At 54.4% G+C, this 24,521-nt stretch overlaps 1 protein-coding gene across 11 annotated transcripts in view; it reads left to right on the top strand.

The window, feature by feature from the left end:
- Window positions 1-24,521, top strand: part of Cux1 (cut like homeobox 1) — a 315,533-nt gene that overhangs the window by 231,709 nt on the left and 59,303 nt on the right. For 3 of the 11 annotated variants that reach the window (XM_077106053.1, XM_077106054.1, XM_077106057.1), the window contains exons 10-17: window positions 2,002-2,106; window positions 7,601-7,789; window positions 15,004-15,062; window positions 18,381-18,429; window positions 19,346-19,442; window positions 20,384-21,055; window positions 22,186-22,251; window positions 23,511-23,612. In XM_077106053.1, the coding sequence (XP_076962168.1) occupies window positions 2,002-2,106; window positions 7,601-7,789; window positions 15,004-15,062; window positions 18,381-18,429; window positions 19,346-19,442; window positions 20,384-21,055; window positions 22,186-22,251; window positions 23,511-23,612 (1,339 nt within the window). The remainder of the gene's footprint in view (window positions 1-2,001; window positions 2,107-7,600; window positions 7,790-15,003; window positions 15,063-18,380; window positions 18,430-19,345; window positions 19,443-20,383; window positions 21,056-22,185; window positions 22,252-23,510; window positions 23,613-24,521) is intronic. The other 8 variants (XM_077106055.1, XM_077106058.1, XM_077106064.1 and 5 more) reach the window with 5 other exon arrangements.

Below are 24,521 nucleotides of genomic sequence, written 5' to 3'. Positions count from 1 at the left end.
AACCTGGGGACTGGACGTAGGACAGTCTGGAGGGTGGTCAGCGGCTGGTCAGGTCTCTTGCTCTGTGAGCCGTGGCCTTCACAGAGGCCATCCCTCTCTCCTGGGGATGCCTCCTGAACCCGCCCCCAGGCCTTCCAGCCCCACCCGAAAACCAGCGCCACAATCAGGCCAGTGGCTCCACCTGGCTGGGTGCAGAACAGCCTCCTGCAGGCGTAGGAAGAGGGACTCGGGGTGTCAAAGCACACCTCCATCCTGGAGAGTCGCGGGATGCTGTGCCTGAGGGCTTAGCTGACTGGCAAGGGAAGACGACACTTCGAGGCGTGTGTCACAGTGATCAGAGAAACTTGAAAATAAACTGAGGGAAATGTTTGACATTAAAGAGGAAATCCTCCACAGCCCTGACGCCGAGGACCGAGATGGCCCTCAACTGTCCTCACCACACCAGGCACGTGGCCACCTTTCCCAGTGGCCGGGCCCGGGTTGTGTTTGGTGCAGAGACTCTGGAAGGACATGTTGGGCACCGACACGTGGCTAGGCACCTCATGAACTAGGTTCAGGAGGTTTCCAAGAGTTTGCTATACAGTAGGGCAGGCGGCCGCCTGCCCTCCGCGTCTGCGCTCAGGGAGTCCTCGTTTGTCTGTATGGGAAGTGTTAGGTGTAAGGCTTCCACTGCTCAGTCACTGAGACTGCCAAATCCTTCCTCATCTAGGTAGACGGGCCTGTGAGGACCAGGGCAGGAGAGCTGCTTGCTTCTCTGTGTTCTTGCTTTGCAAATAATAGATACATACTGTCACAGCTCAAGATAAGAAAAGCCACAAAATAGCCCTGCTTGCCTGGGCTTTCCTCCTGGATCTCTTCTGTTGGTAGAATGTCACTTCACTTGCAAAATGTTTGAAGAAGGGCTGGGGTTATGGCTCAGTGGCAGAGCATGTGCCTAGCACATGTGAGACTGGGTTCAATTCTCAGCACCACATTAAAATAAATAAATAAAATAAAGGTCTAGGTCCATCTGCAACTAAAAAAAAAGAAGACTGAGGAAGTGCAGTCCATGTGCCCCATGTCGTCATCTGCTGTCTCCCTCCTTGGGGCTTTGTCTTGAACCTAACTGTGAAGCCGGGGCAAGCCGCCTGAGAGGCTGCCTCCGCACATGCCCCGCGTGCTGAGTGTCCATGGCAGGACCTCACCAGGCCTCGGAGAAGGCACGTGTTCCCATCGCACAGACGGTGGAGGCTTAGAGGGGCCCATCTCCAGAGCCCTCTCGTGATATAGCTGTCCTCTCCATGCAATGGGAAGGTGGCTTTGCAGCAGAGGTGGTTTCCTTGTCCTGGGTCATAGCAGATGATGGAGGTCCACACGTTTCTCCTGCTACCACCTGTGCTGGCTCTGGCTACCCACCCTCCACTATTCCCAGGCTGTCCTGGCCGGCTGAAAACCCAGCATTGATTTTCAAAAACGATGCCTGGTGAAGGGTTAAAAATGCTTGAAGAAAGTCCGGCCCTCATAAAAGAAGTGGCCTTTCTACCCGGCTTGGGGATGGCCAGGCCTGCTGGGGTAAAGAGCCACCGCACCGCCTGGTTTTAAGGCGAGAATGGCCAAAGTGTCTTTAATTCACTGTTTACCCGTGAGAATTACTCCCAGGAGGAATCCTGCAATAAAATCTTCTCGGTCTATGAGAATAGAAAGAAATTGAATCAGAAGACTCTATTTCCACTGGTATTTATTCAGTCTGGGAAATTCAGTGGGCCGGAGCATTAGTATCAGCAGGGGATTCCTTGCTCCTAGCGTTAAATTACTGTCATAATCGCTCAATTATTTCTTCCTTGTACTGTTTAAAATAAAAATCCATCACATTCTATGTTTTTTTCCGAGCATTTATTAGGTTGAGTGTTTAGGAAAATCAATTATAGTCAGTCAGGCATGAATTGATGAATGTTCTTGTAATAATTGTCAGTTGTTAAACCGGGTGTACTTTCTCTCTTCGCCCCTTTTCATTTCCTTCAGAGGGCAGAGGTGGCTCAGCGAGAGGCGGAGACCTTACGGGAGCAGCTCTCCTCGGCCAACCACTCTCTCCAGCTGGCCTCCCAGATCCAGAAGGCGCCGGATGTGGTGGGTAGCTCGCCTGCAGGGCTCCGCCCGGGCATCTGCGCCCTTGCCTTGGGGCCTTTCTTCCTGGGGGTTTTGATGCCTCTTTTGGGATAACATTGAGCCAGTGCTGCTCATTTGGTGGGAACACTTTTAACAACTTGAGGGGAGAACCTGGTCCTGGCCCAGCCTGATGCCTCCCCAGTGCTGAGGGCTCCTCCCCAGCCCAGCCTGGGTCATTGCTGGGGGCTGCGGAGTGCATAGGGGAGCCTCCCCAGAATTCCACAGGGCGGTCGAGAGTCTGTCCTCCTTCCTTGGGGAGAGTCCACAGTGGTCCAGAAGCCCAAGGAGGTCGTCAAATAGCCGTCCACCCTGAGTTTGCCAGCCTCATGTAGCCAGGGGGAGCAAGGCATGAGTCTCATCCTTTTGCCCGACTTTTCTAAAGGTAACAAATAGCCACAGCTTCCCCAGCATGGTCAAGGAGATTTAGAGCATCAGGTTCCCAGACTCCTTCAGCTTGGTGCAGTGTGGTGGCTGAGCCCCAAGCGTTGGAGCCCGGAGTCACCTCCCTGCTCTGTGTCCATCAGCTGGGGACACCGGCTTAGCTTCCCTGAGTCTGTTTGTCCGCCCATGAAGAGTGGTCTCCCGAGATCAGGAAGTTATGTCTGCCATGCTCACAGACCTCAGTGAACCTCAGCGGGCACCCTTCCTTGGCTGGTGCCAAGGCTACGACACTGAACTCTACCACTGGATTAAGTGATCCCAACTAAGGTCCCTTCGCTCTGATGACCACAGTGAGTCCCTGGCAGTCATAAGTGTCCTTCGATTTAACAAAGACTCGTGGAGCCTTTGCTTCTGCCCGGCGTGAGGGGCACTGGGGTAGCAAGGAGGAACAGGACCGGGTCCTCCACAGAGAGCACAGTCTCGGGAAAACTCTCTGCTGTGGAAAGTCCCTCGTGACAGCCAGTACTTCACCAACCTGTGAATCTGGGTGTTGCTGTTTCCTTACCCAGAGGAGGAGACGAAGCCCAGTGAGTGTCAACAGCTGGCCCCAGAGCACGGTCAGTGGCTGAGCCAGGACTCGGTTGGCTCCTCAGACACCTGAGACTGGAGCTTTTTAGTGATCACCAGGACTGGACCTAGAGCAAACGGCCGGTGCCAGGACTCCTTCTTTTAAGAATGGCTTGTGGCTGGGGTTTTCAGGTGGAATGCGCCCAGTACACACGAGGCCCTGGACTCAATCCCCAGCACTGCAAAGACAAAAAAAAAAGAATAAGAATTGATTTTAGTTTTCTTTCTTTACATTGACATCAGATGCAGCGTGAGACTGGAGCATTTTAGGACACAGAGAAAAGTTCCCGTTCAAGGCACCAACGCACCTTCGTAATTCATGGTCTTGATACCTTGAACTTAGATGTCCAAGAGGCTGTTCTGTCCCTCACCCAAGCTCAGATGCACTGGGTATACCATCAGGGCTGAGGCGGGAGGAGGTGCTGGGGCTGGCAGCTCCCTCAGTCTCTGTGGCCATCCTCGGGGCTGTGGAGGAAGCCATCCATCCTAACATGTCTCACGGCTCCTGAGCTAAATGTTTTGATTGAAAAGAATTCTGGCACTGTCCTAGACTGCAGCGACCAAAACATTTCAAAAGGAAATGAATGTTCTCGCAGGTAGAGTGCGTCGCGGGTCCGGGGCGCGTACACACTTCATCACTGGCTCGCGCAGTGTTTACCTGGCACTGACTCAGCCTTCCAGGAGCGGGTCCCTGGCTCCACATTCTCTGTAGGCTGCAAGCTGCGGCTCCAGCCAACACAGAAACCAGGCCAGCGGAAAATGGTCTATTGGGCTTGGCCGGCAGAACTCAGCCGCTGAACAGTAGAGTCTACAGATCTAGCGGAGGCCAAAATCGACATGAAGGGCGTCTCAGCAGAACCACGGTCCTAGAAGGTGCGCAATCACTCAGTGAGCAGAGCCTTGCCTCCATGTTTCATTTCTGCCTTGTGACATCACAGTCAGGAGAGGGAAGTTGTGTATTGTCATTTTACAGGTAAAGAAACTGGGGTTCAGAGGAGCTTACCTTTTCTAACATCACACACTAGGAAACAACCAAGCTGGTCTGGCACAGTGGCACACGCCTGTAATCCCAGCTACGTGGGAGGCTGAAGCAGGAGGATCATGAGTTTGAAGCCAACCTCAGCAACTGGGCAAGGTCCCATCTCAAAATAATTTTAAAAAGGTTGGGGACATAGCTAAGTGGCAGAGCGCTTGCCTAGCATGCATGAGGGCCTAGGTTCCATCCCCAGCACTGCTAAAAAAAAGGCAAAAAGAATAAGCTGGAGTGTGGACCCAGTCCTTCCTGCTCGAGGCCACTCTCCTGACCCCCCTCCCATCCCATCATGGGCTGCAAGCAAGGCAGGTCCACAGAGGCCTTAGTGGAGGATTTGCAGACAAACGAGGGTGAGGGTGCAGTGCTCTGGACACCGCACACAGCCCCCTTTTTTGGAGACTAAGCAAGCTGTCCTGTTAAGAGGGCCACCTCCATCCCACACCTACTCCAGCCGGCTCTCGAGGTGGAGGCAGGACCAGGTGGCATGAGGAGAAGCCAAGCCAACTCCTGCTGCCTCCCCTCCCCGTGAGGGGACAAGACTGAAAGGGCAGCCCAGCTCCAGACAGCACTTCCCTCTCAGAGCCGGGCCACCGTCTCCTCCCCATCCAGCTCTCCTCACCCAGAACCTACCCAGGCATCTCACTCATCACCACGAAAGTGGCTGCTGGACACGAGGTGACCGCCCACTGGGTTAGGCCCAGCATTCCGGTCTCAGCACTTGCTTAGGACCCAGGGACGGGGATAGGTTCAAAGGGACACACCAAGGACACCCACACCAGGGACCTGTTCCAGTGTTCACTTTCCCCTCTGAGCGTGCTCGTCACTGAAGCCCTTCCGGGGCCAGTGCCCTCAGACCAAGCTAAGCACCCTTGCGTGTCCTCCCGGGACCTGAGCCACCAGAGCCCCATGGGGCAAGTAGCATGCCCTGGGGATCCTGGAAGCCAAGAACCCAGGGATTTCCTGCCCCCTGCCTGAGCCAGGGTCTCACCCTGAGTCCCATCGGGATCACAAGGGGAGCCTGGGCCTGGTCCCGGGCGCTGAGTTCCCGGCTCCAGGTGAGCCTGACACTTGCATTTCCTGATTTCCTTGCAGCCGGGTGGAGCCTCAGAGGTGAAGGCGCTGGTGGCCCTGGCCCTCCTTGATCACAGAGGGTTATGTCTTGGGTTGTGAGCTGGGTGGCATAACCGCCTGCCACTGGGCCCCTGACCTCTTTGTTCACTCTGCCGCCTGGATTTCCGTCCAGAGCTATGCCAGTGTCCTCCCCAGCCTCGGCCTCATCACCAGGCCCACACTCTCCCTGACTGCAGCCCCTGGTCACCCCTGGACCCCTCTCTGTTTCTTTGTTCCTCCTCCCTCTGTCCTCACAATGGGACCATCAGGAGCACCCCCACAGCTGGGAGTCGGGAGCCGTGGGCTGGGCCACAGAGTGGGGTGCTCTTCTCTGCCACATCTCCAGGTCTTACTGCCCTGAGGTTGGCCATCTCAGAGCCTCCAGCCTAGAGGGAGCAGCTGGGCTTTTTTGCTTTTTCAAGGGAATTTGTGACTTGAGTTCCGAGAATCAACTGATGTGCCCAGCCCTGTGGCCAGGCCAGGTGGGCCCCCAGAAATTCAGCAGATGGCCCTCAGGACTGCCTAGTCCCAGGTCCCTGGCTGGGCCCAGGGCCAGCACCAGGAACTGCTGAGTTTTAGACAGTTACTTGAACCACTGTCTCTGATTCAACAACTTGAACTTGCCTGTTGTGAAGCCTAGACCCCTTCCGGCTGGTTCCATAGACTACAGAGGAGGCAGCATTGGTGGTAGGCACTCCCCAGTGGGAGGATCATAAATGGAGTGGTTCTGTCTTCACCTGCTGTCGGGCCTGTGTCCCTGCCACCATGTTCCTCCCTGCTCCAGAGCCCCTCAGGGGCAGGACTGCCCAGTGGCACCCAGATGGTGCTTTCCAAGCCCTGGGATAAAGGACACTTTTGTTTTTTAAATTCCATTCTGTTACACACTGATAGTTTGATAAAAGACAGTAAAAACGTCACCAAAATGTCAGTTGGCTCCTCAGTTTCCAACACTGACTCCCCACTTCTGAACTGGACTTGCTGTGCTCGGCTCATTGGTGACTTGGCAGCGGCCCATGGACATGGGCCACATGGAATGGTTGGGACAGGCTAGAGATGCTCGGGACCCTGGGACCATGTGACCCTCTGCCAGAGGTCAGGGTGGTAAGCTACATGATGGACAGCATCCAGCAAGGCAAAGAGACAGAGGAGCCACTCCTGGGCACTGCACGCTGGAGGTCTGAACTGCCCAGGGAGGTATGAAGAGGTACTTCCTTGGAGACTGGCCGGTCCCAGACATGGAAACCCTGGGATACGCATGTCGTGCGTAGCACAGCTGTTCCTGGCATCCAGGGCCACAGCTGCCACCTTCACCTCCCTTCTCCACCCAGCACAGGCAAAATCCAGGCTCGAAGCCATGAGCTTCAGGAGTGGGGAAGGACCAGGGTGGTGGCATTCCATGCTGTACCCTGAGCTGCTCTCAAGGTGCCTGGAGCCCTATCCCCTGTCCCTGTTGGCCATGCCCAGAAGCGCATCTGCCTGTGAAAAGCCCAAGATTATTCAGAAGCTGAGGTTACTTTTAAAACTTAACAAGTCCTGCTCAAGTCGTCGGGAAGCAGAATCACACATGACTTTATTTAGAATACCTTCTCTTCTGGGTATTTTACCATGCTGACCATTTTGGAGAGAAAGGAAAGAATAAGTTTCTTTGGGAAAAAAAAAAAAAGGAAGAAAGAAAGAAAACAACTCAATTGTTTCTAAGCAAAGGAACCCCAAGTGTGCTCCCTTCTTTTAACTCTTGGGGAATGTGAACGCTAAGGGTCAAATTTGTCAAACCGAGATCTCAGCTTGTGGATACTCAATAATGAATCCAAAGGAGAGTAAATCGCAGTGTGAGGTAGAAGACGCAAGTTCTGGAGCAACATCCTGGCCCCCATCCAAGCCGCCCTGCTTCCCGCTCCCCGGGCAGGAGCACTCTGCCCCTAAGACCTCCCTAGATCCTGGCTCCCAGTCCCCAGCTCAGTAGACTTTCCCTGACCATTTGGTAAAGCCTCTGGCTTCTCCCAGCGCTGGCTGCCCTTGCTCATGTCACCACCCAGGACTTTGGTCCTGTGGTTTATTGCCGCACACCTGGTACTTGGTGTGTGCTTAGAAAATGTCCAATGAAGGAATCCAGGGATGTAGATGGGGTGGTGGCAGGGGAAGGTCAGGAGGTCACTTGCAAGCCAAGGCAGGAAGCAGTGTCTTACCCTGAGCTCACTGTGCACACCCGAGGTCTGTGTGGTCACTACCTCCACTGCCCACACAGGTACCCCCAGCTCCTGCCCAAGGCCAGCGCAGTTTTGTCATTTCTCTTCTTCTCCGCAGGAGCAGGCCATAGAGGTGCTGACTCGCTCCAGCCTAGAAGTTGAGTTGGCCGCCAAGGAGAGGGAGATCGCCCAGCTGGTGGAGGACGTGCAGAGACTCCAGGGCAGCCTCACCAAGCTGCGGGAGAACTCGGCCAGCCAGATCTCCCAGCTGGAGCAGCAGCTGAGCGCCAAGAACAGCACGCTCAAGGTACAGGGCCTGCGGGGGCTGGGGCAGAGGGCCCAGGGGCCCAACGGTGCACCCTCACCTGCCTGGCACCGACAGCAAGCATGGCGCCCTAAACCCCACTGCAGGCTCTGCGTGGACCACGTGTCCCTCTCAGTGGGTCACTCCTAATATGTGGAGCCACTGTCCTGGTACTTGGTAGAAACGCCACCTGCTAATGTGTGCCCTCTTGGAGCTCACAGCGTTGTCACAGTCAGAGGCCATCTGTGTAGACGTGCCATGGTCCAGCTCTGCTGGCCTGCAGGCTTCTCCTGATGAGAGGACCCCGCCCACTAAAGCTCTGGTTCTTCCTGTGCTTGGATCAAAAATGGAAGCACAGTGGTCCACAGAGGCCCTGTCTGACCCTGATCTGGGGGACACTCCTTTGCCACTTAGGCCTGTGGTCAGCCCAGTGGCTCAGCTCAGAGAGCTGTAGGTTGTCTCTTTCCTCCCAGGTGAACTCACTGGGCAACCTAGCAGAAGCTAGCTCCCAGGGCCTTCTCTTAAATCTCTATCCCAAGTGCAGAACCCAGAACCGTTTTTATGCTTTAAATAATAGTAATGCTACTTCAAAGTATCCACAGTCTGCGAAGTCAGGTGTGCGCTGCAGACAGCTCTGGGGCCCTAGATTGCTAGGGATCATAGCCAGGGTGAGTGGCATCTTCCTTGGCAATCAGGTAGGCAGGAATGACAAGAGCTGGGGCCCAGCTGCAGGCTGGAAGTCTTGTGCTCTGCTGCGGGGACCCCTCCAGTCTGTTCTGCCTGCCTTGGATTTTCCCTCACTGAGTGCATGACTGACTGACTGGTTTCTGTTCACTGTCTACTAAATGAGTTGGATTAAAGTCAGTTGTAAAACTTCCATAAAGCCGGGGTAGTAGTGCACCCCTAAGTCCCAGCCACCCAGGGCTGGGGCAGGAGGAGCGCAGGAGCCCGGGAGCGTGAGGGGTCAGCCAAGGCTACGTGGTGAGACCTTGTCTCAAAATTTTACAAAAGAAGTGAAGGAGGTGAAGAAGAGTTTTCCTTACATAAAGTGATTATAGAATGGAATTAGGCCCTTTTTTTTTTTTTTTTTTTTTTTTAATGGAGATTGCTTCTTGACACATGACCAGGTTTGACCCAGAACCAAATTTGCACAAGTCTATCGCTGACCAGGGCCACCTGCAGCTCCCCCTTGCTGGTTCTTCTTTGCCTCTTTGGGGAAGATTTCATCCACTTTCTGAGAAACTGCCAGGTGCTCAGCTCCCTCTGAGGAGGCCCTGCGGACCTGGGGAGACCGTCGGAAGCTAGTCCCATCCTTCATTAATGTGGCCATTATTTCTCCAGTGCTCCTTCCTCTCACCAGCTTGCCCGATGAGGACTAGGACTCGCTTTTTTATTTCTAGATTTAAATCTAATTTTCTCATGTTAAGGCCATTTCTGACCCTCCTGGTGGCATTGTTATTAGATAATTTGCCTTCTTCCCCTTCGTTACGGTTCCAAGGCACCACTCAGACACCTCCCGCACACGGCGTCTGACACGGAGACTCTAGACCTTCCATTTTTCATTATGGAGCAATTTCTTCTAAATCAGTTAAGGTTTTAATGTTCGCCTTCACAAAAAATGAAACGCAGTTTCACAAATGAATGTTCTTTATCCGTATCTTGGGGGAATTCTTTAATACTGTGCAGTTAATGAAACAATTCGGCAATACTTCTTCCAAAAACCATCGCTCCCTCCTCTTCGTCTGATCTGATAATCAAAACATATCCTCTAATAACGAGACTGCTCTGATTTTAATTATCTTAACCCCTTGTCACCAGGAGTAAAGATTTCTCAGAGAACAAACCCGACACCGGGCCTCCCCCTTTCTCAGAGGAGGACACCTACCCCCCTCACCCCAAGGGGTGAGGGTAATTGAATGGGCTGGCTTCTCGGGACTCTGGATGCTTTCTAATGTGTGTAACTTAGAATCTGCAGCCTGAGCTAGGCAGAGAGACAATTATTAGGAAAATGTCACCTTGGCAACCCTATGCTCTTGTCCTGAGGAGCTCTGACCCCGCAGAGGCGGTGACCGGCAACCAGCAAGAGCGAGCCGGGACTCTCCTAACCAGTGTTTCCTGGCTGCTTCTCCCTCTCCCACGGCCCTCTGTCCTCTCCGTTCTCTCCTCCTTTGGCTATTTGCCAGTGTTGGGGCTCCAGGACATACAGTGGGGGCTTACAACTGGGGTGCTATTTGTCAAAGGGTGCTGCGCCTTCTGACGCAACTCTGGGCTCTCTAGAGTGGCAGGTGGCCTTGCCGTGAGCGTCTGGCTGAGGGTCCTGGATCTTTGAGATGAATGCCCACGTGCTTGTGGCAGTCACCTGGGGAGAGGGAGCCTTCCACAGGCAAGGGCTCCGTGGGCAGGATTACTGGGTACTTTCCACCCACACAGCCTGCGGGACCACCCGTAGTCGAGTGCTCTCGCACGCTGAACCTGCCCATCTTTTTCCCACCAAGATTCCTTCCTTCCACCTGAACAGGTGAGCGGTGGTTCTGGAGGTTGCTCGTTGACCACCATCCCCGCCGGGGCTCTGCATGACCCAGCATTGTTCCGAGCGCATCTCCACATCTCCTGGTGCAGCCTCTGACCCTTAAGTAGACATGGCAGCAGGCTCTGAAGTGGGAGGTGTTTCTTCTTGCCCAATCTGACAAGTGCTCAAGCACAGCGCCTTTTGGAGAGGATGATTCTGTGTTGGTAATTAATGAAATAACCCCACCGCTGTGATAAGGCTGCTATTTTTGATAACTCTCTGTTTGGTGGTTTTCTGTCGGAACATTCTCATACAGAGGCAGTATAATTAGACAGTCACCTGCATTAGGCTCGATGCGGCAGAGAAAATAATGCCACCAATAGCTGCAATTTAAAGTTGGTATTTATGAGGAAGGCTAGCTAAAGAGTGCCACTTCCCCGCTAGGAGAAGTCGCATTCTCTAAAGATGCTCTAAAGGTCACTTCTTCCCACTGTGCCGGTGGGCAGGTGTGTTGGCATCACCTGGGGGTCTTTCCCAACTGCACATGCTCCCACCCACACACCCCCACCTCCTCAGGCTCTGATGGGTCCTATGGAGCCACTGTGGGAGTCTGCTGTGTCCCTCAGGCACTGGGGTAGAAGACAGATGGTGGCCCTTCCTGGACTCACTGCACCTGCCTGTGGAGGCTGCCCCTTGGGGCACATGGCCTCGTCACCCAGTGGTGTGGGCCTGACGCCTGATGCTCCAGCTGTTCTCCGCCCAGGCTTCCCTCTTCGAGGTTCTATCTGTGGATACAGACCCCTCTTTTTAAAAAGGTCTATGACCAAGCCCCTTTGGACACTAGTCCTGCAAACGGGCAGGAAGATGGTCATTGCTCAGGGAGGCCAGGCCCAGTGTCCATCCTGTGGCTGTGGAGGGGGACTTAGTCTGACACTGCACCCTTTAGCCACCATCAGCCAGCGGGTGACTGAGAAGAGAAGCCTCACCCTCAGAGTGGCACATGCTAGTTCTGACATCAAACATCACTGAGGGTCGCTGAGATGGCATCCAGAGCACATGACTCCACTGGCACTGTCCTTGCTGGGTCTTGAAGGCACAGAGCAGGTCTGAGGAAGGAAGGAGTGAGGAGGGAGTTGTGTGGAGCCCTGATGCAGAGGCAGGGGCTGCCTGCCTGCAGGAGGCGAGGCCCCAGGGGACCACCCCGGAGGCAATCCCAGAGTGCCATCTCAGAACCAAGGTGGCCTCTGGCCAGCTAGAACAATACATCAGCAGATTCCTGTAAAATCCTGTGAGCATCTCTGCAGTGCCTGGGGGAGCCCATCAGGGGCGGAAGTCTGTGGTGGGCTTCAGCACCCCGGCCCTGCTCCCCAAGTGAAGTGACCCTTGCAGCCCACACACGCTCAGCTTAGTAGCCACTTCCCCAACTGTGATGAGCACTATTGAGGTGGCCTGATGTTGAGCCAGGTCCCTCCTGCTCTGCAAGCAGTTGGGTCCTGTCTGCCCAGGGCCCAGGTCAGACCTGGATCATGGCCACTGAAAGACAGAGGTGACCTGTCTGCTCTGCAGAGGCCCTTCCTCCACACTTCCTTGGCCCTGCTTCTCTGTCCACTCTAACCTGAGCCTCCAAGGGTCAGAGCAAGCCCTCCAATGTCACCCTCACTATCCCCACCATCTGGCTGTGGCAGGGTGGCTCTCCCCTCCTCTTGTGTTCTGAGCACCCTCCACTGCACGCACAGCATCTGCTGTGGTGTTCAGAAGGTTCCAGAAAGACAAGGACTCACTATCCAGGCACCAGGCTGACCCTGGGCTTCTCACCTGGGGCCAGCGTAGACAGAACCCTGTTGTATGTAACTGCTGCCTCTCCCCAGCAATCATGGGGGTGGGTTTTCCTAAGGAGAGGGCCTCCCTTCAGCTGGAAAGGAGGTACAGAGAGGCAGTGTCCCCAAAGCAGGGGTACAGGCAAGGCCTACAGAGAGCCGAGCTCTGCTCCTGTGTTGCAGACACCATCCCACCCACAGTGGCCCCAGGGATGTGGCCTCTGTGCCCTTCTTACAGGGGTCTGATATACCACAGGTCTTTGCCAGTAGTCTCAAAGCACCCAGGATCATGTTTTCTGACTTGAGTGAGATACAAGTCTTTTAGAATTGCATGCCTCACTTGCTGCATGCCCAAGTACTTGGCACTTTAAATCAAGTTGCTTATGACCTTCGTCTTAGCTGGGATTTTAGGATAGACAGTCCTAGCAGCTGAGGGGGCTGTTGAGCTCCTCTGTGTTCCTGGAATCGTGGATGGACTCAGCCACAGTGTGGACGGGGTCGTGGGGAGCCGCAGGTCCTTTGAGTCCTCATCACTGTCCTTCAGAAGCCCCTGTCAGTTCTGCCTCTCCCCAGGTTGAGTCACCCAAGCTCACATGCAGCCCAGAGTCTGGCTCCTGAGCCCCCTGTGTCCACGGCCACGCCCAGTTCTCCTGGTACCCCGGCAGACATCACAGCTCATCGCTGCGGTACACTGGGGGCTGTGGGCGTTGCCCCTCGAGATGGCAGCACTAACTGGGAGCTGCGGCTCACTGCCACTGCCCCGCGTCACATCACAAGAAGGTATCCTACTACAAGTCGCTCACCTAGGAAGAGAGCCAAGTTCAAAACAAGCAGTTCTACCCGATACCACTGCTCTCGAAACAGCGAAGCCCACTAGTTTAAAGAAGGGCTGTTTGTGCTTTCTTCTGGGAAGATACCGCAGTCCCCAGGTTCTCCTTTGGTGACCTTGGCCGTGGGCTGCCTCCATTGCCTGTCTGCGCTTAGTGGCTAGAGCTGCTGCGGGACCATGTGCTCCTCCTGCCTGGTCTGCCATAACCCCAAGTCTGCGGCCCACCCGCTCCTCCAGGGTGGTCTTGAGTTTTGGTGCCCAAGCAAGGTCTTCTCTAAGGAGACTGCCAGGTGGTCAGGTTGTAGGTGCTCTGTAGGCCAGGCATCCTCCCAGGCTTGTTTGCCCAAGATAAGAAATGCCATCAGAGGGTGGCAAGAGAGGTGCTGGGGCCTTCTTCATCAGCTGCCCCAGGCAGGCAGCAGAGATGTCAGTGGATACTCTTCAGCTCTTGACAGAACTGTCTAAAATGTGCACATTCCAGTCCTAACCTTTTGATCAGAACCAGTCACAGGTCTTTAGAGGAGACTTGCGGCCACACCTCCTGTGATCTGTGTGCCGGCAGTAACAGCCCCAGCATGAGGACCAGAGCTCCACACTTGCCCTGTTCTCAGCCTGGGGAGGCCTCTGAGGTCCTTGTGTTGTTCCTATATTTTTGTGAGAGGCTTGTTAAGTTGCCCAGAGACACCCAGCTTATGCATGATGGGTGGGGGCTGCAGAGTCAGTGCCCCTTCGCCTCCCTTCCTCCCTGTCCCTTCCACTCTGTGGCTCTGACCAGTGGCCAGTGTCCACATCTGGCCTTGGTGAGCTCCACGCTCTGCCACGTGTTTTGCTTCTCAGCCACACTGGATGATCTCTGCGAGGGAGGGCTGTCACGTCAGTGCCTCCTGCCACTTGACTACAGGCAAGAGAATGGAATAATCACTTCTTTGGGAGCACCTTCTGAGAGTCTTTTGTGGGAAAATGAGTGCCTACTACCCCCCATTGGATTGTGACTGAGAAAACCATCATAATACATAAAGTTGGCGAGAAATCTTAAAAGGAACTAGGAGAGCAATCTTATGCAACAGAAAACAAATGCGCAAGAGATTGTTGGTGAGGCAGCAGGAGACGGCGCACTGGGCATGGCTGCAGAGCGCCTGCATCCTCAGGACAGCCGCTCACTGTGTATTCCAGAAGGGCGTCCCAAATTCCAGAATGGTCTGAATTAAGGACAGCCTAAAAGAACACCTAGAAACTCTGCAGACAGGAAGGCACTGGCACCTCAGGAAGTGAAGTTCATGCCCCGGAAATGCATGGACTTGGAAATGCATGGACTGGCAGGGTCCTGCCCTGGGTTCTGCAGCATTTGCTGAGCTGCCCTGGCAGGCTCCCTTTGGGGGAGGCCAAAAGCACTTCATAAATGGAAGCGCCCTCAACTGATCCACCCTATGCCAACAGCTCTTCCCAGCAAGAAAGCCTGGCAGGGCTGTGGGCACCACTACGCCTTGACAATGTGCTGTCGTTTCCACCCCCCCGCAGGACCACTGGGACTGTGGGGTCCCTGGCAGGCCTCCCTGCAGGGCTCAGATCTCCTCTCAGGGAAACCCCTGACCACCCAGAAAACAAGCATCCACTCCCCAAATCCCAACATCCGGGGCTCCAGAAGCACAAATGCTCTATTCCTAGTGCCTGCGTGATGTCAACGCTCAGCAGCAAAGAGCTTGTCTCTCTTGTTAGCAGGGGTCCCAGCCAAGGTGTCCCCAGCCGCTGTGCACACCAGCCAGCAGAGCACACTTGCTGAAAACACGCTGCTCTCTGAATGCTGGGCTCACATCTGTGCCTCGGTTTGCTATTTCCTGGTATTTGGTCCAGAATAAAAGTCTCCTCGTTCTGTTTTCCACCTCAGGAGAGCTTTTCCCTTTCACCTTCAGTTTTATGTCAGAACGATGGCACCCAGGCTGTCGGCCTCCACGTGTGCGGGGTCGCCTCCCCACTCAGGGGTGTGTTCCACAGGAGTGTGCTCGTTGACATCGTCTACCTACTTGCAGACGGGACCACTAATCAAATTCCTCTCTGTTTTCAGCAACTGGAAGAAAAACTCAAAGGCCAATCCGACTATGAGGAGGTGAAGAAAGAACTGAAGTGAGTATGGAAATGCCCGTGGGCCTTCGCACATGGGGCTCGCTGGGACCCTTTGCTAACAGGTCATGCAGCGTCAGGCAGCTGCCCGCACACAGACCAGGGCTCTGCCTCTGCAGTGTCCTGGGCCTAGCACTGTGGATGTTTGCACTGGGGCCACTCCAGGAATTCTGTGGCCTTTTTGTAAGGCTTGGTGCACGTAAAGTATTCAGTGGGCTCACATTCAGGGAAATACCACCTTCATAGAAATGATCGCCCTGGAGTTTGTCTCACAGGTGTAAATCCCCTGAGCAGGCAGGTGAGGAGGGGGACATTTTCCACTAGAAAGTACATGTGACCTCCTGCCACCAGGGCCTCCTTCTCCTAGACCCCATCCCCCTCTGTGAGGCCTCAGCTGGGATCTGGTCATCCCCCAGTGCTGATACCCACCCTCAAGCTCAGTTCCCTGCTCGGGCCAGCTCCTTCCCGGACCCTGGAGCTCCCAGGTCCTGGCCTACCCCAGCCTACAACCCTTGGTGCCCACAGTTCCCTTGGCCTTTCCCTTGGTTTCCACCATTCTCTCTCATGCAGCGCTGCAGGGAAGTTGCCACGGTGTTCCCAGCGGCCTGCAGAGATGCGTGGGTCTCACCGTGGTGTGTGGCCAACCTCGGCTGCTCCGGGGCTCCTTGGCCTCCTCTGCTCTGCCCCAGCTGCTCCCTGATGGGCCTCTGCACAGGTGCCCTAATCCTCTGCCTCATGGACTATGCCATCACGTGCCAGAATCTCTCCTCCTCTCCTTGGGCTCCACCTCCCATCTCTCCAAGTGACCCTTCCACCTGGGCCTCGGTCCCCTCCTTCCCCCCTCCTGCCTGCTTCTTGGTTCTGTCAGCCACTCTGCCTTGCAGACATTTTCAGTTTCTCCTTTAAGTGGCTATCCCCCTATGTCCCCTGTTTTCTATCCGTTCCATTCCCTCAGGCCTCTTTGACCTTCTCTTGGTCACACCGTCCTCCAGGACTCTGCTGTTCCCCTGGGCTCCTGTACCAGCACAGGTGACCCTTTTCAGGCTGCAGAAAACCTCTACTGGCACCTCTGGATGGACCTTTTGACCCTCTGTGGTTCTAGCCCCAGCAGTACTCACTGCCCCCCCCCCCCATTTTAGCTCAGGGACACATTTGACATGGTTGACTTTTTTTTTTTTTTTTTTTTTTTTTAAGAAGAAGAAGAAAATAAATTGGCCCTTCTAGCTTTGAGCCAGTGTGTTGTGACAGCCTTGGCCAGTCCCTGTCCTCTCACCCTGGGACTTGGTCCTCTGCCCCTCCTCTGGTACCGAGGCTCCTGGTCTGCCTGTCCATTCTTAGCAGCCCTCTGTTGCATCTGACCATGGCCCCCACCACCGTATCCGGATCTGAAAGCTCCTCTTGGGGAACTTTTCTGCTGAAATGTGCTCTTGACCTCCCTCTTCCTGATAAACCAGGTGCCCTCGGACACAGGCCCAAGTCCCCTTCCCCTCCCTGTCCCAGCCCCACCTCCCACTGCCTCCACAGGCTGTGCCTTCTCTCCCGGGTCCACCCACTGGAGTGGCCTGTAAAACCTCCTGCTCCTCCAAGGCCCTTCTCCTGCCAAGTCCACCCTGTTTCTTACCTGCACATTTCCTGGGGTGTAGGTCAGGACTCAGAAAATTCTGACTTTCCACAGTGCCAGGCACACAACAGGTGATTGAGAAATATTTGTTGAATATAAATGTAGAGATGTTTGTGTTTTCAGTACAGGTTGGGTATCCTTTATTCGAATGCTTGAAACCAGAAGTATTCTGGATTTTGAATTCTGAAATATTTGTATATACATACTGAAATACCTTGGGCAGGAGACCCAAGTCTAAATGTGAAATTCATTTGTTTCATATGCACCTTCTTTATGTAGCCCAAAAGGTAATTCTATGCAATATTTTTAATAATTTTGTGCATGAAATTAAGTTCCACAGCATGGAATTTGTCACTTGGGGCACTCAAAGGGTTCTGGTTTTCCGACTTGGGATGCTCAGCCTGTATGAACTTACGGACTGGCTTAGCCTTTCATCACACGATCCTAGAAGATGTCAAACAAGGGGCAGATGTGTGACTGTGACAAGCCCTCTGAGGACAGAGGAGTGTGTCCTGGCCACTCGTGACCTGTGCTGTGTGACCCGAGGGGTCCAGAATTCTTTTATTATTTTCAGTAACTCAGGATAAAGTTACCAGCTGTTCCTCATCCCTGTGTTTGTTAGTTACATGGCGAGGATCCCTGCAGAGGTACAGATGAACTAGGGGCTGACTCTTAACTGACCCATGGCCATGGCCAAGGGTGGCCTCCAGGCTCCCGGCCCTGTGCCCTGATGGCAGCATCCTCCCACGTTCTGGTGTCTGGATGACAGTCTCGTGGGGCTTCAGATGGGCAGAAGCTGGGCTCATGGCTGCAGGATGCTGGAGGGGCCTGTGGACTCGCTGTAACCCTGCAAGTAGTGACCTCCCCAGTAGACGGCCCACCCCGGCCGAGCACTTGGCAGTTCCCGTGGGCCCCACAGACTCGCTTCACCTTTCCTTCCTGGTCCTGGCAAAAAGAAAGGAATGGGAGAAACAGTTCTGAGGGCCAGACCTCACTCAGCCCCAGCTTGTGCAGAGTCAGGAGCCCAAGTGACCGTAGGGTCAGAGCTGCCCAGGACAGGGGAGTGGCAAGTCTCCCATCACCACACCTTTACCTCTGGGCTCCTTCCCAGACCTGGGGCTGCAGAGGAGGTGCTCACCTGGCCTTTGAGCCATCTTGGTCTGTTTCCCCGGGTCTCCAGTGGCTACATAGCAAGGACATGGGCAGTAGCCAGTGGGTAGTGAGTTCCCCTCTCTGGCTTCCTTGGGAGAACTTTCTTTCTCTTTAAGCTTTACAAATACATTCCACTCGCAGCAGCAACGTGATGTCTGCCTAGCAAGGACATGGGCAGTAGCCAGTGGGTAGTGAGTTCCCCTCTCTGGCTTCCTTGGGAGAACTTTCTTTCTCTTTAAGCTTTACAAATACATTCCACTCGCAGTAGCAACATGATGTCTGTATTAAACTTTAAAATCCTGCTCGGCACAGACCTGGTGTGACTCCATATGGAATGATTTACATGCTGGGCAAAAAAGTTTAGCTAGCCAACTGCTAGTTGAATACTAGTTACTCTAGAGACATTATCAGATTAAATTCCTGCCAGGGACACTGTTCAAGCTGTCAGTTCCTTATTCCTGGAGAGCAGGAGATGGTGGTGCTGATGCTCTCCAGCGTGGCGGATCAAAGGTCCAAGTAGAAAACAATGTCTTGTCTTGCTCTTTCAGTATCCTGAAGTCCATGGAGTTCGCGCCGGCTGAGGGAGCTGGGACGCAGGTACGCCTCTCCATTCCTGCTCAGGGCCCATGACACTGCACTGCCCCCCATGTGAGGCCTCTCACTTACCCCCAGGAGTCGTTCTTCAAGAAACTTCAGGCCACTGAAAGCAGATAATCCTTAATTAAAAGGAGCAAGTTAGCACTTTGCAGACAGCTGACTGGTGCCAGTGAGGTGTGGTCTCACCTGGGTGGGCCCTGAGGACAGGGACAAGAAGCCCCCTGGGCGGCCCTGCGGTTCAGTAGTGGAGCACTGAGCAACCTGAGGCCTGAGATCCCTTCCCAGCACCCGTAAATCCACAAGTAAAACCACTTCAGGTCGAGCTGAAGATCAACCTCCAGTAGGTGGGCTCAGGTGCAGTCCCAGAAGGTGTGGGGGCTGGGTAACAGCAGCAGCCTGTCATTGTAGCCGCCTACAATTCACATTGTGAAGCTGGGTACCTCTGCTCATGCCTTAATCCAGCTGCTCAGGAGGCTGAGGAAGGAGGGTCTGAGCCAAGGCATTGAGGTTCAGCCTAAGCAACACAGGGAGACCCTAAAAATTCATTTTTTTAAATTATAACATAAGTGGAATCTTGCTCCTAATTCCCAGAAGACAGCACACGTCATCATAGTTGACGCGAGAAAGTTTACGATTGCTTTTTGACAGCGGTTGTGCCCCAGTCCTGCTGCTGATTGAGGCCCTGACTTAGACTGCTGGAGTTTGGGTCAGAATAGAGAATGACTAATTGTCTAGAAGCGAGATGAGCCTAGGAAGAAAAACTGCCTCACCAGAAATTCACTCTTTCTTCAAGGGGGCGTGAAGGTGTTCAGCGCCCTTTGAACACCTTGAGAGGCGGGGGTCCGTGGGGAGCAGGGGGCGGGTCCGGGGCCACGGGAGACTGGCCCCATGGTGAGCCCTGCTCTGCCCTGTCCAGGACGCAGCCAAGCCCTTGGAGGTGCTGCTGCTGGAGAAGAGCCGCTCCCTGCAGTCAGAGAACACGGCGCTGCGCGTCTCCAACAGCGACCTGAGCGGTAGGTGCGCGGGGCCTCACGTGCGGTGCTTGGTTCGCTTCCAGGGGTCGAGGAAGCCGAGGGTGACCGTGAGTCGGGGCTGGTGCATGGTGGGGGCGCAGCCGGCTGAGGAGAGCCCCGCCTGAGCCCCAGTGTTGGGCATCCCCACCCTGCGACACGATGCGCGCGCACGGCGAGCTGCGGAGGGCAGCTGGGGTAGGGTTGCGAGATCCTGGAGGGCGACCGAGGACGCTGCTTTCCGGTCTTTTCCTTGTGGTGCTGCGATCCGGCCAGGGCAGAATCGAGCGCGACCTCTCTCGGGGGTCTCCAGGGGCTGCTCAAAGGGCCACCCGCCCTCCTAGGCTCAGTGGCGCTTTTCTTCCTTTGTCAGGTTTTCCTTGGGGACGTGTCCCCCATCCTTAGCCTTTCTTTGCTGGTCCCAAAGTGGTGGCGTCACTGACTGTGCTTCTGGTTTGGCAGCTGGTAAACCGTGTAAAGGTTCTGGGCTCCGATGCTATTGCGTTCTTACATGTGCGTGCCTTCGATCGAGTGGACTCAGTGTGGTGCATTCGCCTCAGAGCGCGGTGGGCGCGACCCCACTGTCCCCGAGTGTCAGTGTTTGCTGCTCCTCAGGCAGGGCCCTCGGGGTAGCGTGAGTGCGACCTGTCGACTTCCCTGTGTGTTACCGGCTCCTTGTCACTCTAGCAGTTTGAACTGTTGTCGAGGGGATTCTCCAGGCTGCAACGTACAAGAAAGGCGCAAACATGAATGCATGTGGCTTGTGTTGGGGGGCCGTGTTTGGCTGATTACAAATTCAATCGAAAACAAACCAACACACCTCATTGGCCCTTGTAAAATCTGCACTTTTTTTTCCCTTTTGTGGGGCAAACTTTGCATTCTGGTCTTGGTTTTTTTTCCCTTTTGAATCCCCCATAATGCATTCTGTTTGCCCTTCCTTGTAGGGTCAGCCAGGAGAAAAGGGAAAGACCAGCCTGAGAGTCGGCGCCCTGGACCCTTGCCGGCCTCCCCTCCTCCTCAGTTGTCCCGCAACACGGGGGAGCAGGCTTCCAATACTAATGGTACACACCAGTTCTCACCAGCGGGGTTAAGTCAAGACTTTTTCAGCTCATCCCTGGCAAGCCCCAGCCTGCCCCTGGCTTCTACAGGAAAATTTGCACTAAACTCTCTCCTCCAGCGGCAGCTCATGCAGTCCTTCTACTCCAAGGCCATGCAGGAAGCAGGAAGCACAAGCATGATTTTTTCAACAGGTCCATACAGCACAAACTCCATATCTTCCCAAAGTCCATTACAACAAAGCCCAGACGTAAATGGCATGGCCCCATCCCCCAGCCAGTCAGAAAGTGCTGGGAGCGTCTCCGAGGGCGAGGAGATAGACACTGCAGAAATCGCCCGACAGGTCAAAGAGCAGCTGATCAAGCACAATATCGGACAGCGCATTTTCGGACATTATGTCTTGGGACTGTCTCAAGGGTCCGTGAGTGAGATCCTGGCCCGGCCGAAGCCATGGAATAAGCTGACCGTCCGCGGCAAGGAGCCGTTCCACAAGATGAAGCAGTTCCTCTCAGACGAGCAGAACATCTTGGCTCTTCGCAGCATCCAAGGCAGACAAAGAGGTGAGAGCCGCCCTGGGGTTGGCGCCTGCGAGCGAGCCCGTCACGAGGCTGTGTGTGTGCGTGTGTCTGTGTGTGTGACAAACATCTGTGCATCACATCAGGTAAAACTCTTTGCAGAGGTACCATTTCCAGAGCTCAAGGGAGGACCGGCATGAGCTAAGCCATTAGACTGGGGAGAGCTGGCCTTGGAAACCGCTCAGCACCTTCTTAGTGAATTCAGTGTTCCGCTGCTACGCACTGACCTGGAGGGAATTATGTTACAACATCCGGCAGCTTAATGGCCTGGTCCAGTTGGCCTTGGGCGCTGGGCTTCCACTGGGAGCAGCCCCTGGGGCCGTCGAGCCCCATAACAAACAGCCCCATAGCAGCAGCAGCAACCAGGTCCTGTCCTTGCAGCACTGGCTGTGAGTCCAGCCTATGGAAGCTGCCTCTCTCCTCTCCGTGCCCATCAGGGAGGATCTGTCCTGTGGTCACTTTACGTCCCGTTAGTCATTTTTCTAGCACCATGACCAAAACACGCCTACCATGAGCAACATACTTAGCAGCTCAGCAGTTTTACTCAAACACCTTTCCTACCCTGCCCTTCATACAAAGATTAAAAAGCCAGTCTCATTCTAATAAGAGGAGTTCTTTCCCTCTTTAGGGACAGGAAGTCCCTGTGCCAATTCAACAGTGATACAAGGTGAGGACTTTATCAGCCTCATTTGAAACACCCTGACATGTAGACTCAACCAGAAGGGAGATAGTCCAAGCAACATTCATGTGCCCCACGAATGCCAAGCACCCTAGTGATGTTAACCAAGTGTCTCTGGACGGTGGCTGCAAGGCTCGGTCCTGGGCTGGCGGGTGATGTGCTTGGAGGCAGCTCTCCCTCCCTTAGGCCCTCTGGGTGGCAATATCTTGCCACTACTTAGGTCTGTCAGCCTCCTCTTGCAGGTGAGCAGTAGCCTCTACGGGCCAGTCAGCCAGGGAAGGGCCTGTTAGAAGTTTCTCATAGCTCCCAAGTTGCACAGGAAGCCCAGAGCCCTCTCTTTAGCAACAGGCGGCTCAGATTTCATGTCACGCAGCCATGTCGTCGACGCCACCATTCCCCTGATTGTTTTGTTCTTACCGCACTTGTTTTTCAACAGAGAATCCAGGCCAGAGCCTGAACAGACTATTTCAGGAAGTACCGAAACGAAGAAATGGGTCTGAAGGTATGTCGCAGGCAGGTGTTTCTCTTTGCAGTCAGTAACCTAGGAAGCAGCATGTCCTTAGCTGTGCATTTGGGTTAAAACTGTGCAGTGTCATTCTGGCCTGGAACCTGATGGAAAAACAGCTAGTAAGTATAAAACAAAGCACGGGTTCAGATGCCCAGCCCCCTTCTCCTGAGCTGCCTGCGCTCTACTGAGCCAGACCACGTGAGAAGGGGTGTCCCCAAGGTTAGTCCCCAAGCACCAGCCCCCCTTGATTCCAATTCCACTGTGCCTGTTTTCTCAGAAGCAGGAGGAAGAGTAACAGTTACTGCTCTGAGAAAAATCAGGTGATCACATCAAGCCAGTACTGCTGCTTCCCACAACTTTTAACTCAAATATGTCAAAGGTCCCATGTGGTGGACAGGTTCCGAATGCAGTTGGTTGTCCTGTGGGCCTGGGCAAGCCAACCCCCCTCCTGGCTCCTGGGAGTCGAATAGTTAATGGGGCTTCATCCTGTGATGTTCTTGCTTTTCAATGGTATAATGTGGCGCTTCATGTAGAGTCAGGTGGTGAACAAGTAAAATGCCTGGGCAGCTTCCAGGGGACCTGGGGCCAGCCCCGGGCCTCAGCCGCCCAGGGCATCTGCGTGTGTGGCTGCTCTGTGAGCACCACCCTGTGTCTGTGACAACGACAACATGGTCTTGTCCTTTAGGAACCTGCAGCCTTCTCTCCTTGTCTGTAAATTTCCAAAAAAGACAGTGTGTGGTCATAGATCCGAAAAAAGTTCAAGTTCAGCCTTGTGGCTCTTCACCTGGTGCATCTGAATGATTGATGGAGGCTCAGCCTCCATCCTTTTCCCTCCTTCCCTGTTTGGGAAAAATAATACAGAGACCAAATATAGTCCCAAGCCAAAGCAGTTGTTGGAGATGCTTTTAAATGACTCATGAAAATATTGCCTTAGAATATATCGTCTTTTTTTGTAGTGCTTTAAATGGTCTGTTCTCCCCTGGTACCACCCCCAGCTCCCCCACCCCCCGGGCGACATCCAGCTCAGGTGATGTAGGAGCCCAGGAGGCAGGTTCTGCAGGAAGCCTCCTGCCCAGCGGCTGGGTACAGCTGTGAGGTCGCGCTCCTGCCAGTGCAGGCTGCGGGAGGCCACGCCTGCCTCCTCACGTCACCAGCCTCAGCTCGGGCCCGTTATCAGAATGATGTCTTCTTGCAGCTCTGATCTTGCACACAGAGTCTGGATCTGATGTCATTGCTGTGGCTTCTCCCCACAGGTAACATCACCACCCGCATCCGAGCCTCTGACACTGGTTCCGATGAAGCAATCAAGTCCATCCTGGAACAAGCCAAGAGGGAGCTTCAAGTACAGAAAACTGGTATGGTCCCGCTTCCTCAGCCCCCGTCTTCCCAGCTTAATTAAAAGACCCGTCTTGAGCGTCATGGTCAGCAGTAATTCACTCTCTAAACAGTAGCTGGCATGTCTTCACGCATTTGGTGTGTCCAGAGAGGAGCCGGTCAGCGATCCATCAGGCGCCAGATTACCCCACTTCTTTTAATGTCATTCTCAAGAATGACTCAAGAAGTCCCTCTGGCCTAGAATCTGCTCAACTTAAACCGGCAGGCAGGCTGTGTCAGACTCCCTCTCCGCAGTGCAGGGTGGGCCTTGGTCACTGGGCCCTCCGTCACGCTGGAGCCAGTGCAACTGAAGCAGAGTGGACAACAAGAAGCCCTCCCAGCTGCAGACCTTGAGTGACTGACAGTTAGGAGCCACCGCCCCTGGGGTGGGGTCCACTCTGCCACCTGCCTCCAGACTAGGAGCCCGTGGAGCGTGTCCTCTGATGGACCAAGCCTGCTCCAGCTTTTCTCTGGCTGAGCCTTGAGTGTCAGGGAGGAGCTCCATGCTGCAGCACAGGAGAGGAGGGAGTCCCCTTCCCATGCCACCTGTTCTGACCTAAGAACCCCGCTCTGCAGAGCACCGCCCCCACAACCCGCCTCAGGGTCCCGCCCGGCTGAGCTATGACAGCTGAGCATGGGCTCCCCTGCTGGCTCCTGGCCAGCTCACTCAGCCTTCCTCTCCACAGCTCATTCAGCTCAGTGCTCCCTCCTAAGGCCCGGGCTGGGCATGTCCCCTGCCTTCTGCTCAAGCAGAGTCCTCAGAACCTCGAGGACAAATGTTGTCATCCCATTGTTCCTGATTAAGCTCAGCCTCAGTTAAAATGGTTTGCCCAAGTTCATCAGAGGACAATTTGATGGAAACTCTGGTTTCTCAACTCCAATGCCATCTG

This window comes from Callospermophilus lateralis, chromosome 19 (genome assembly GCF_048772815.1).
Source record: "Callospermophilus lateralis isolate mCalLat2 chromosome 19, mCalLat2.hap1, whole genome shotgun sequence".
NCBI lineage: Eukaryota > Metazoa > Chordata > Mammalia > Rodentia > Sciuridae > Callospermophilus > Callospermophilus lateralis.
Note: the sequence above shows the minus strand (reverse complement) of the source record. Positions and strands in the feature narration are given on the sequence as shown.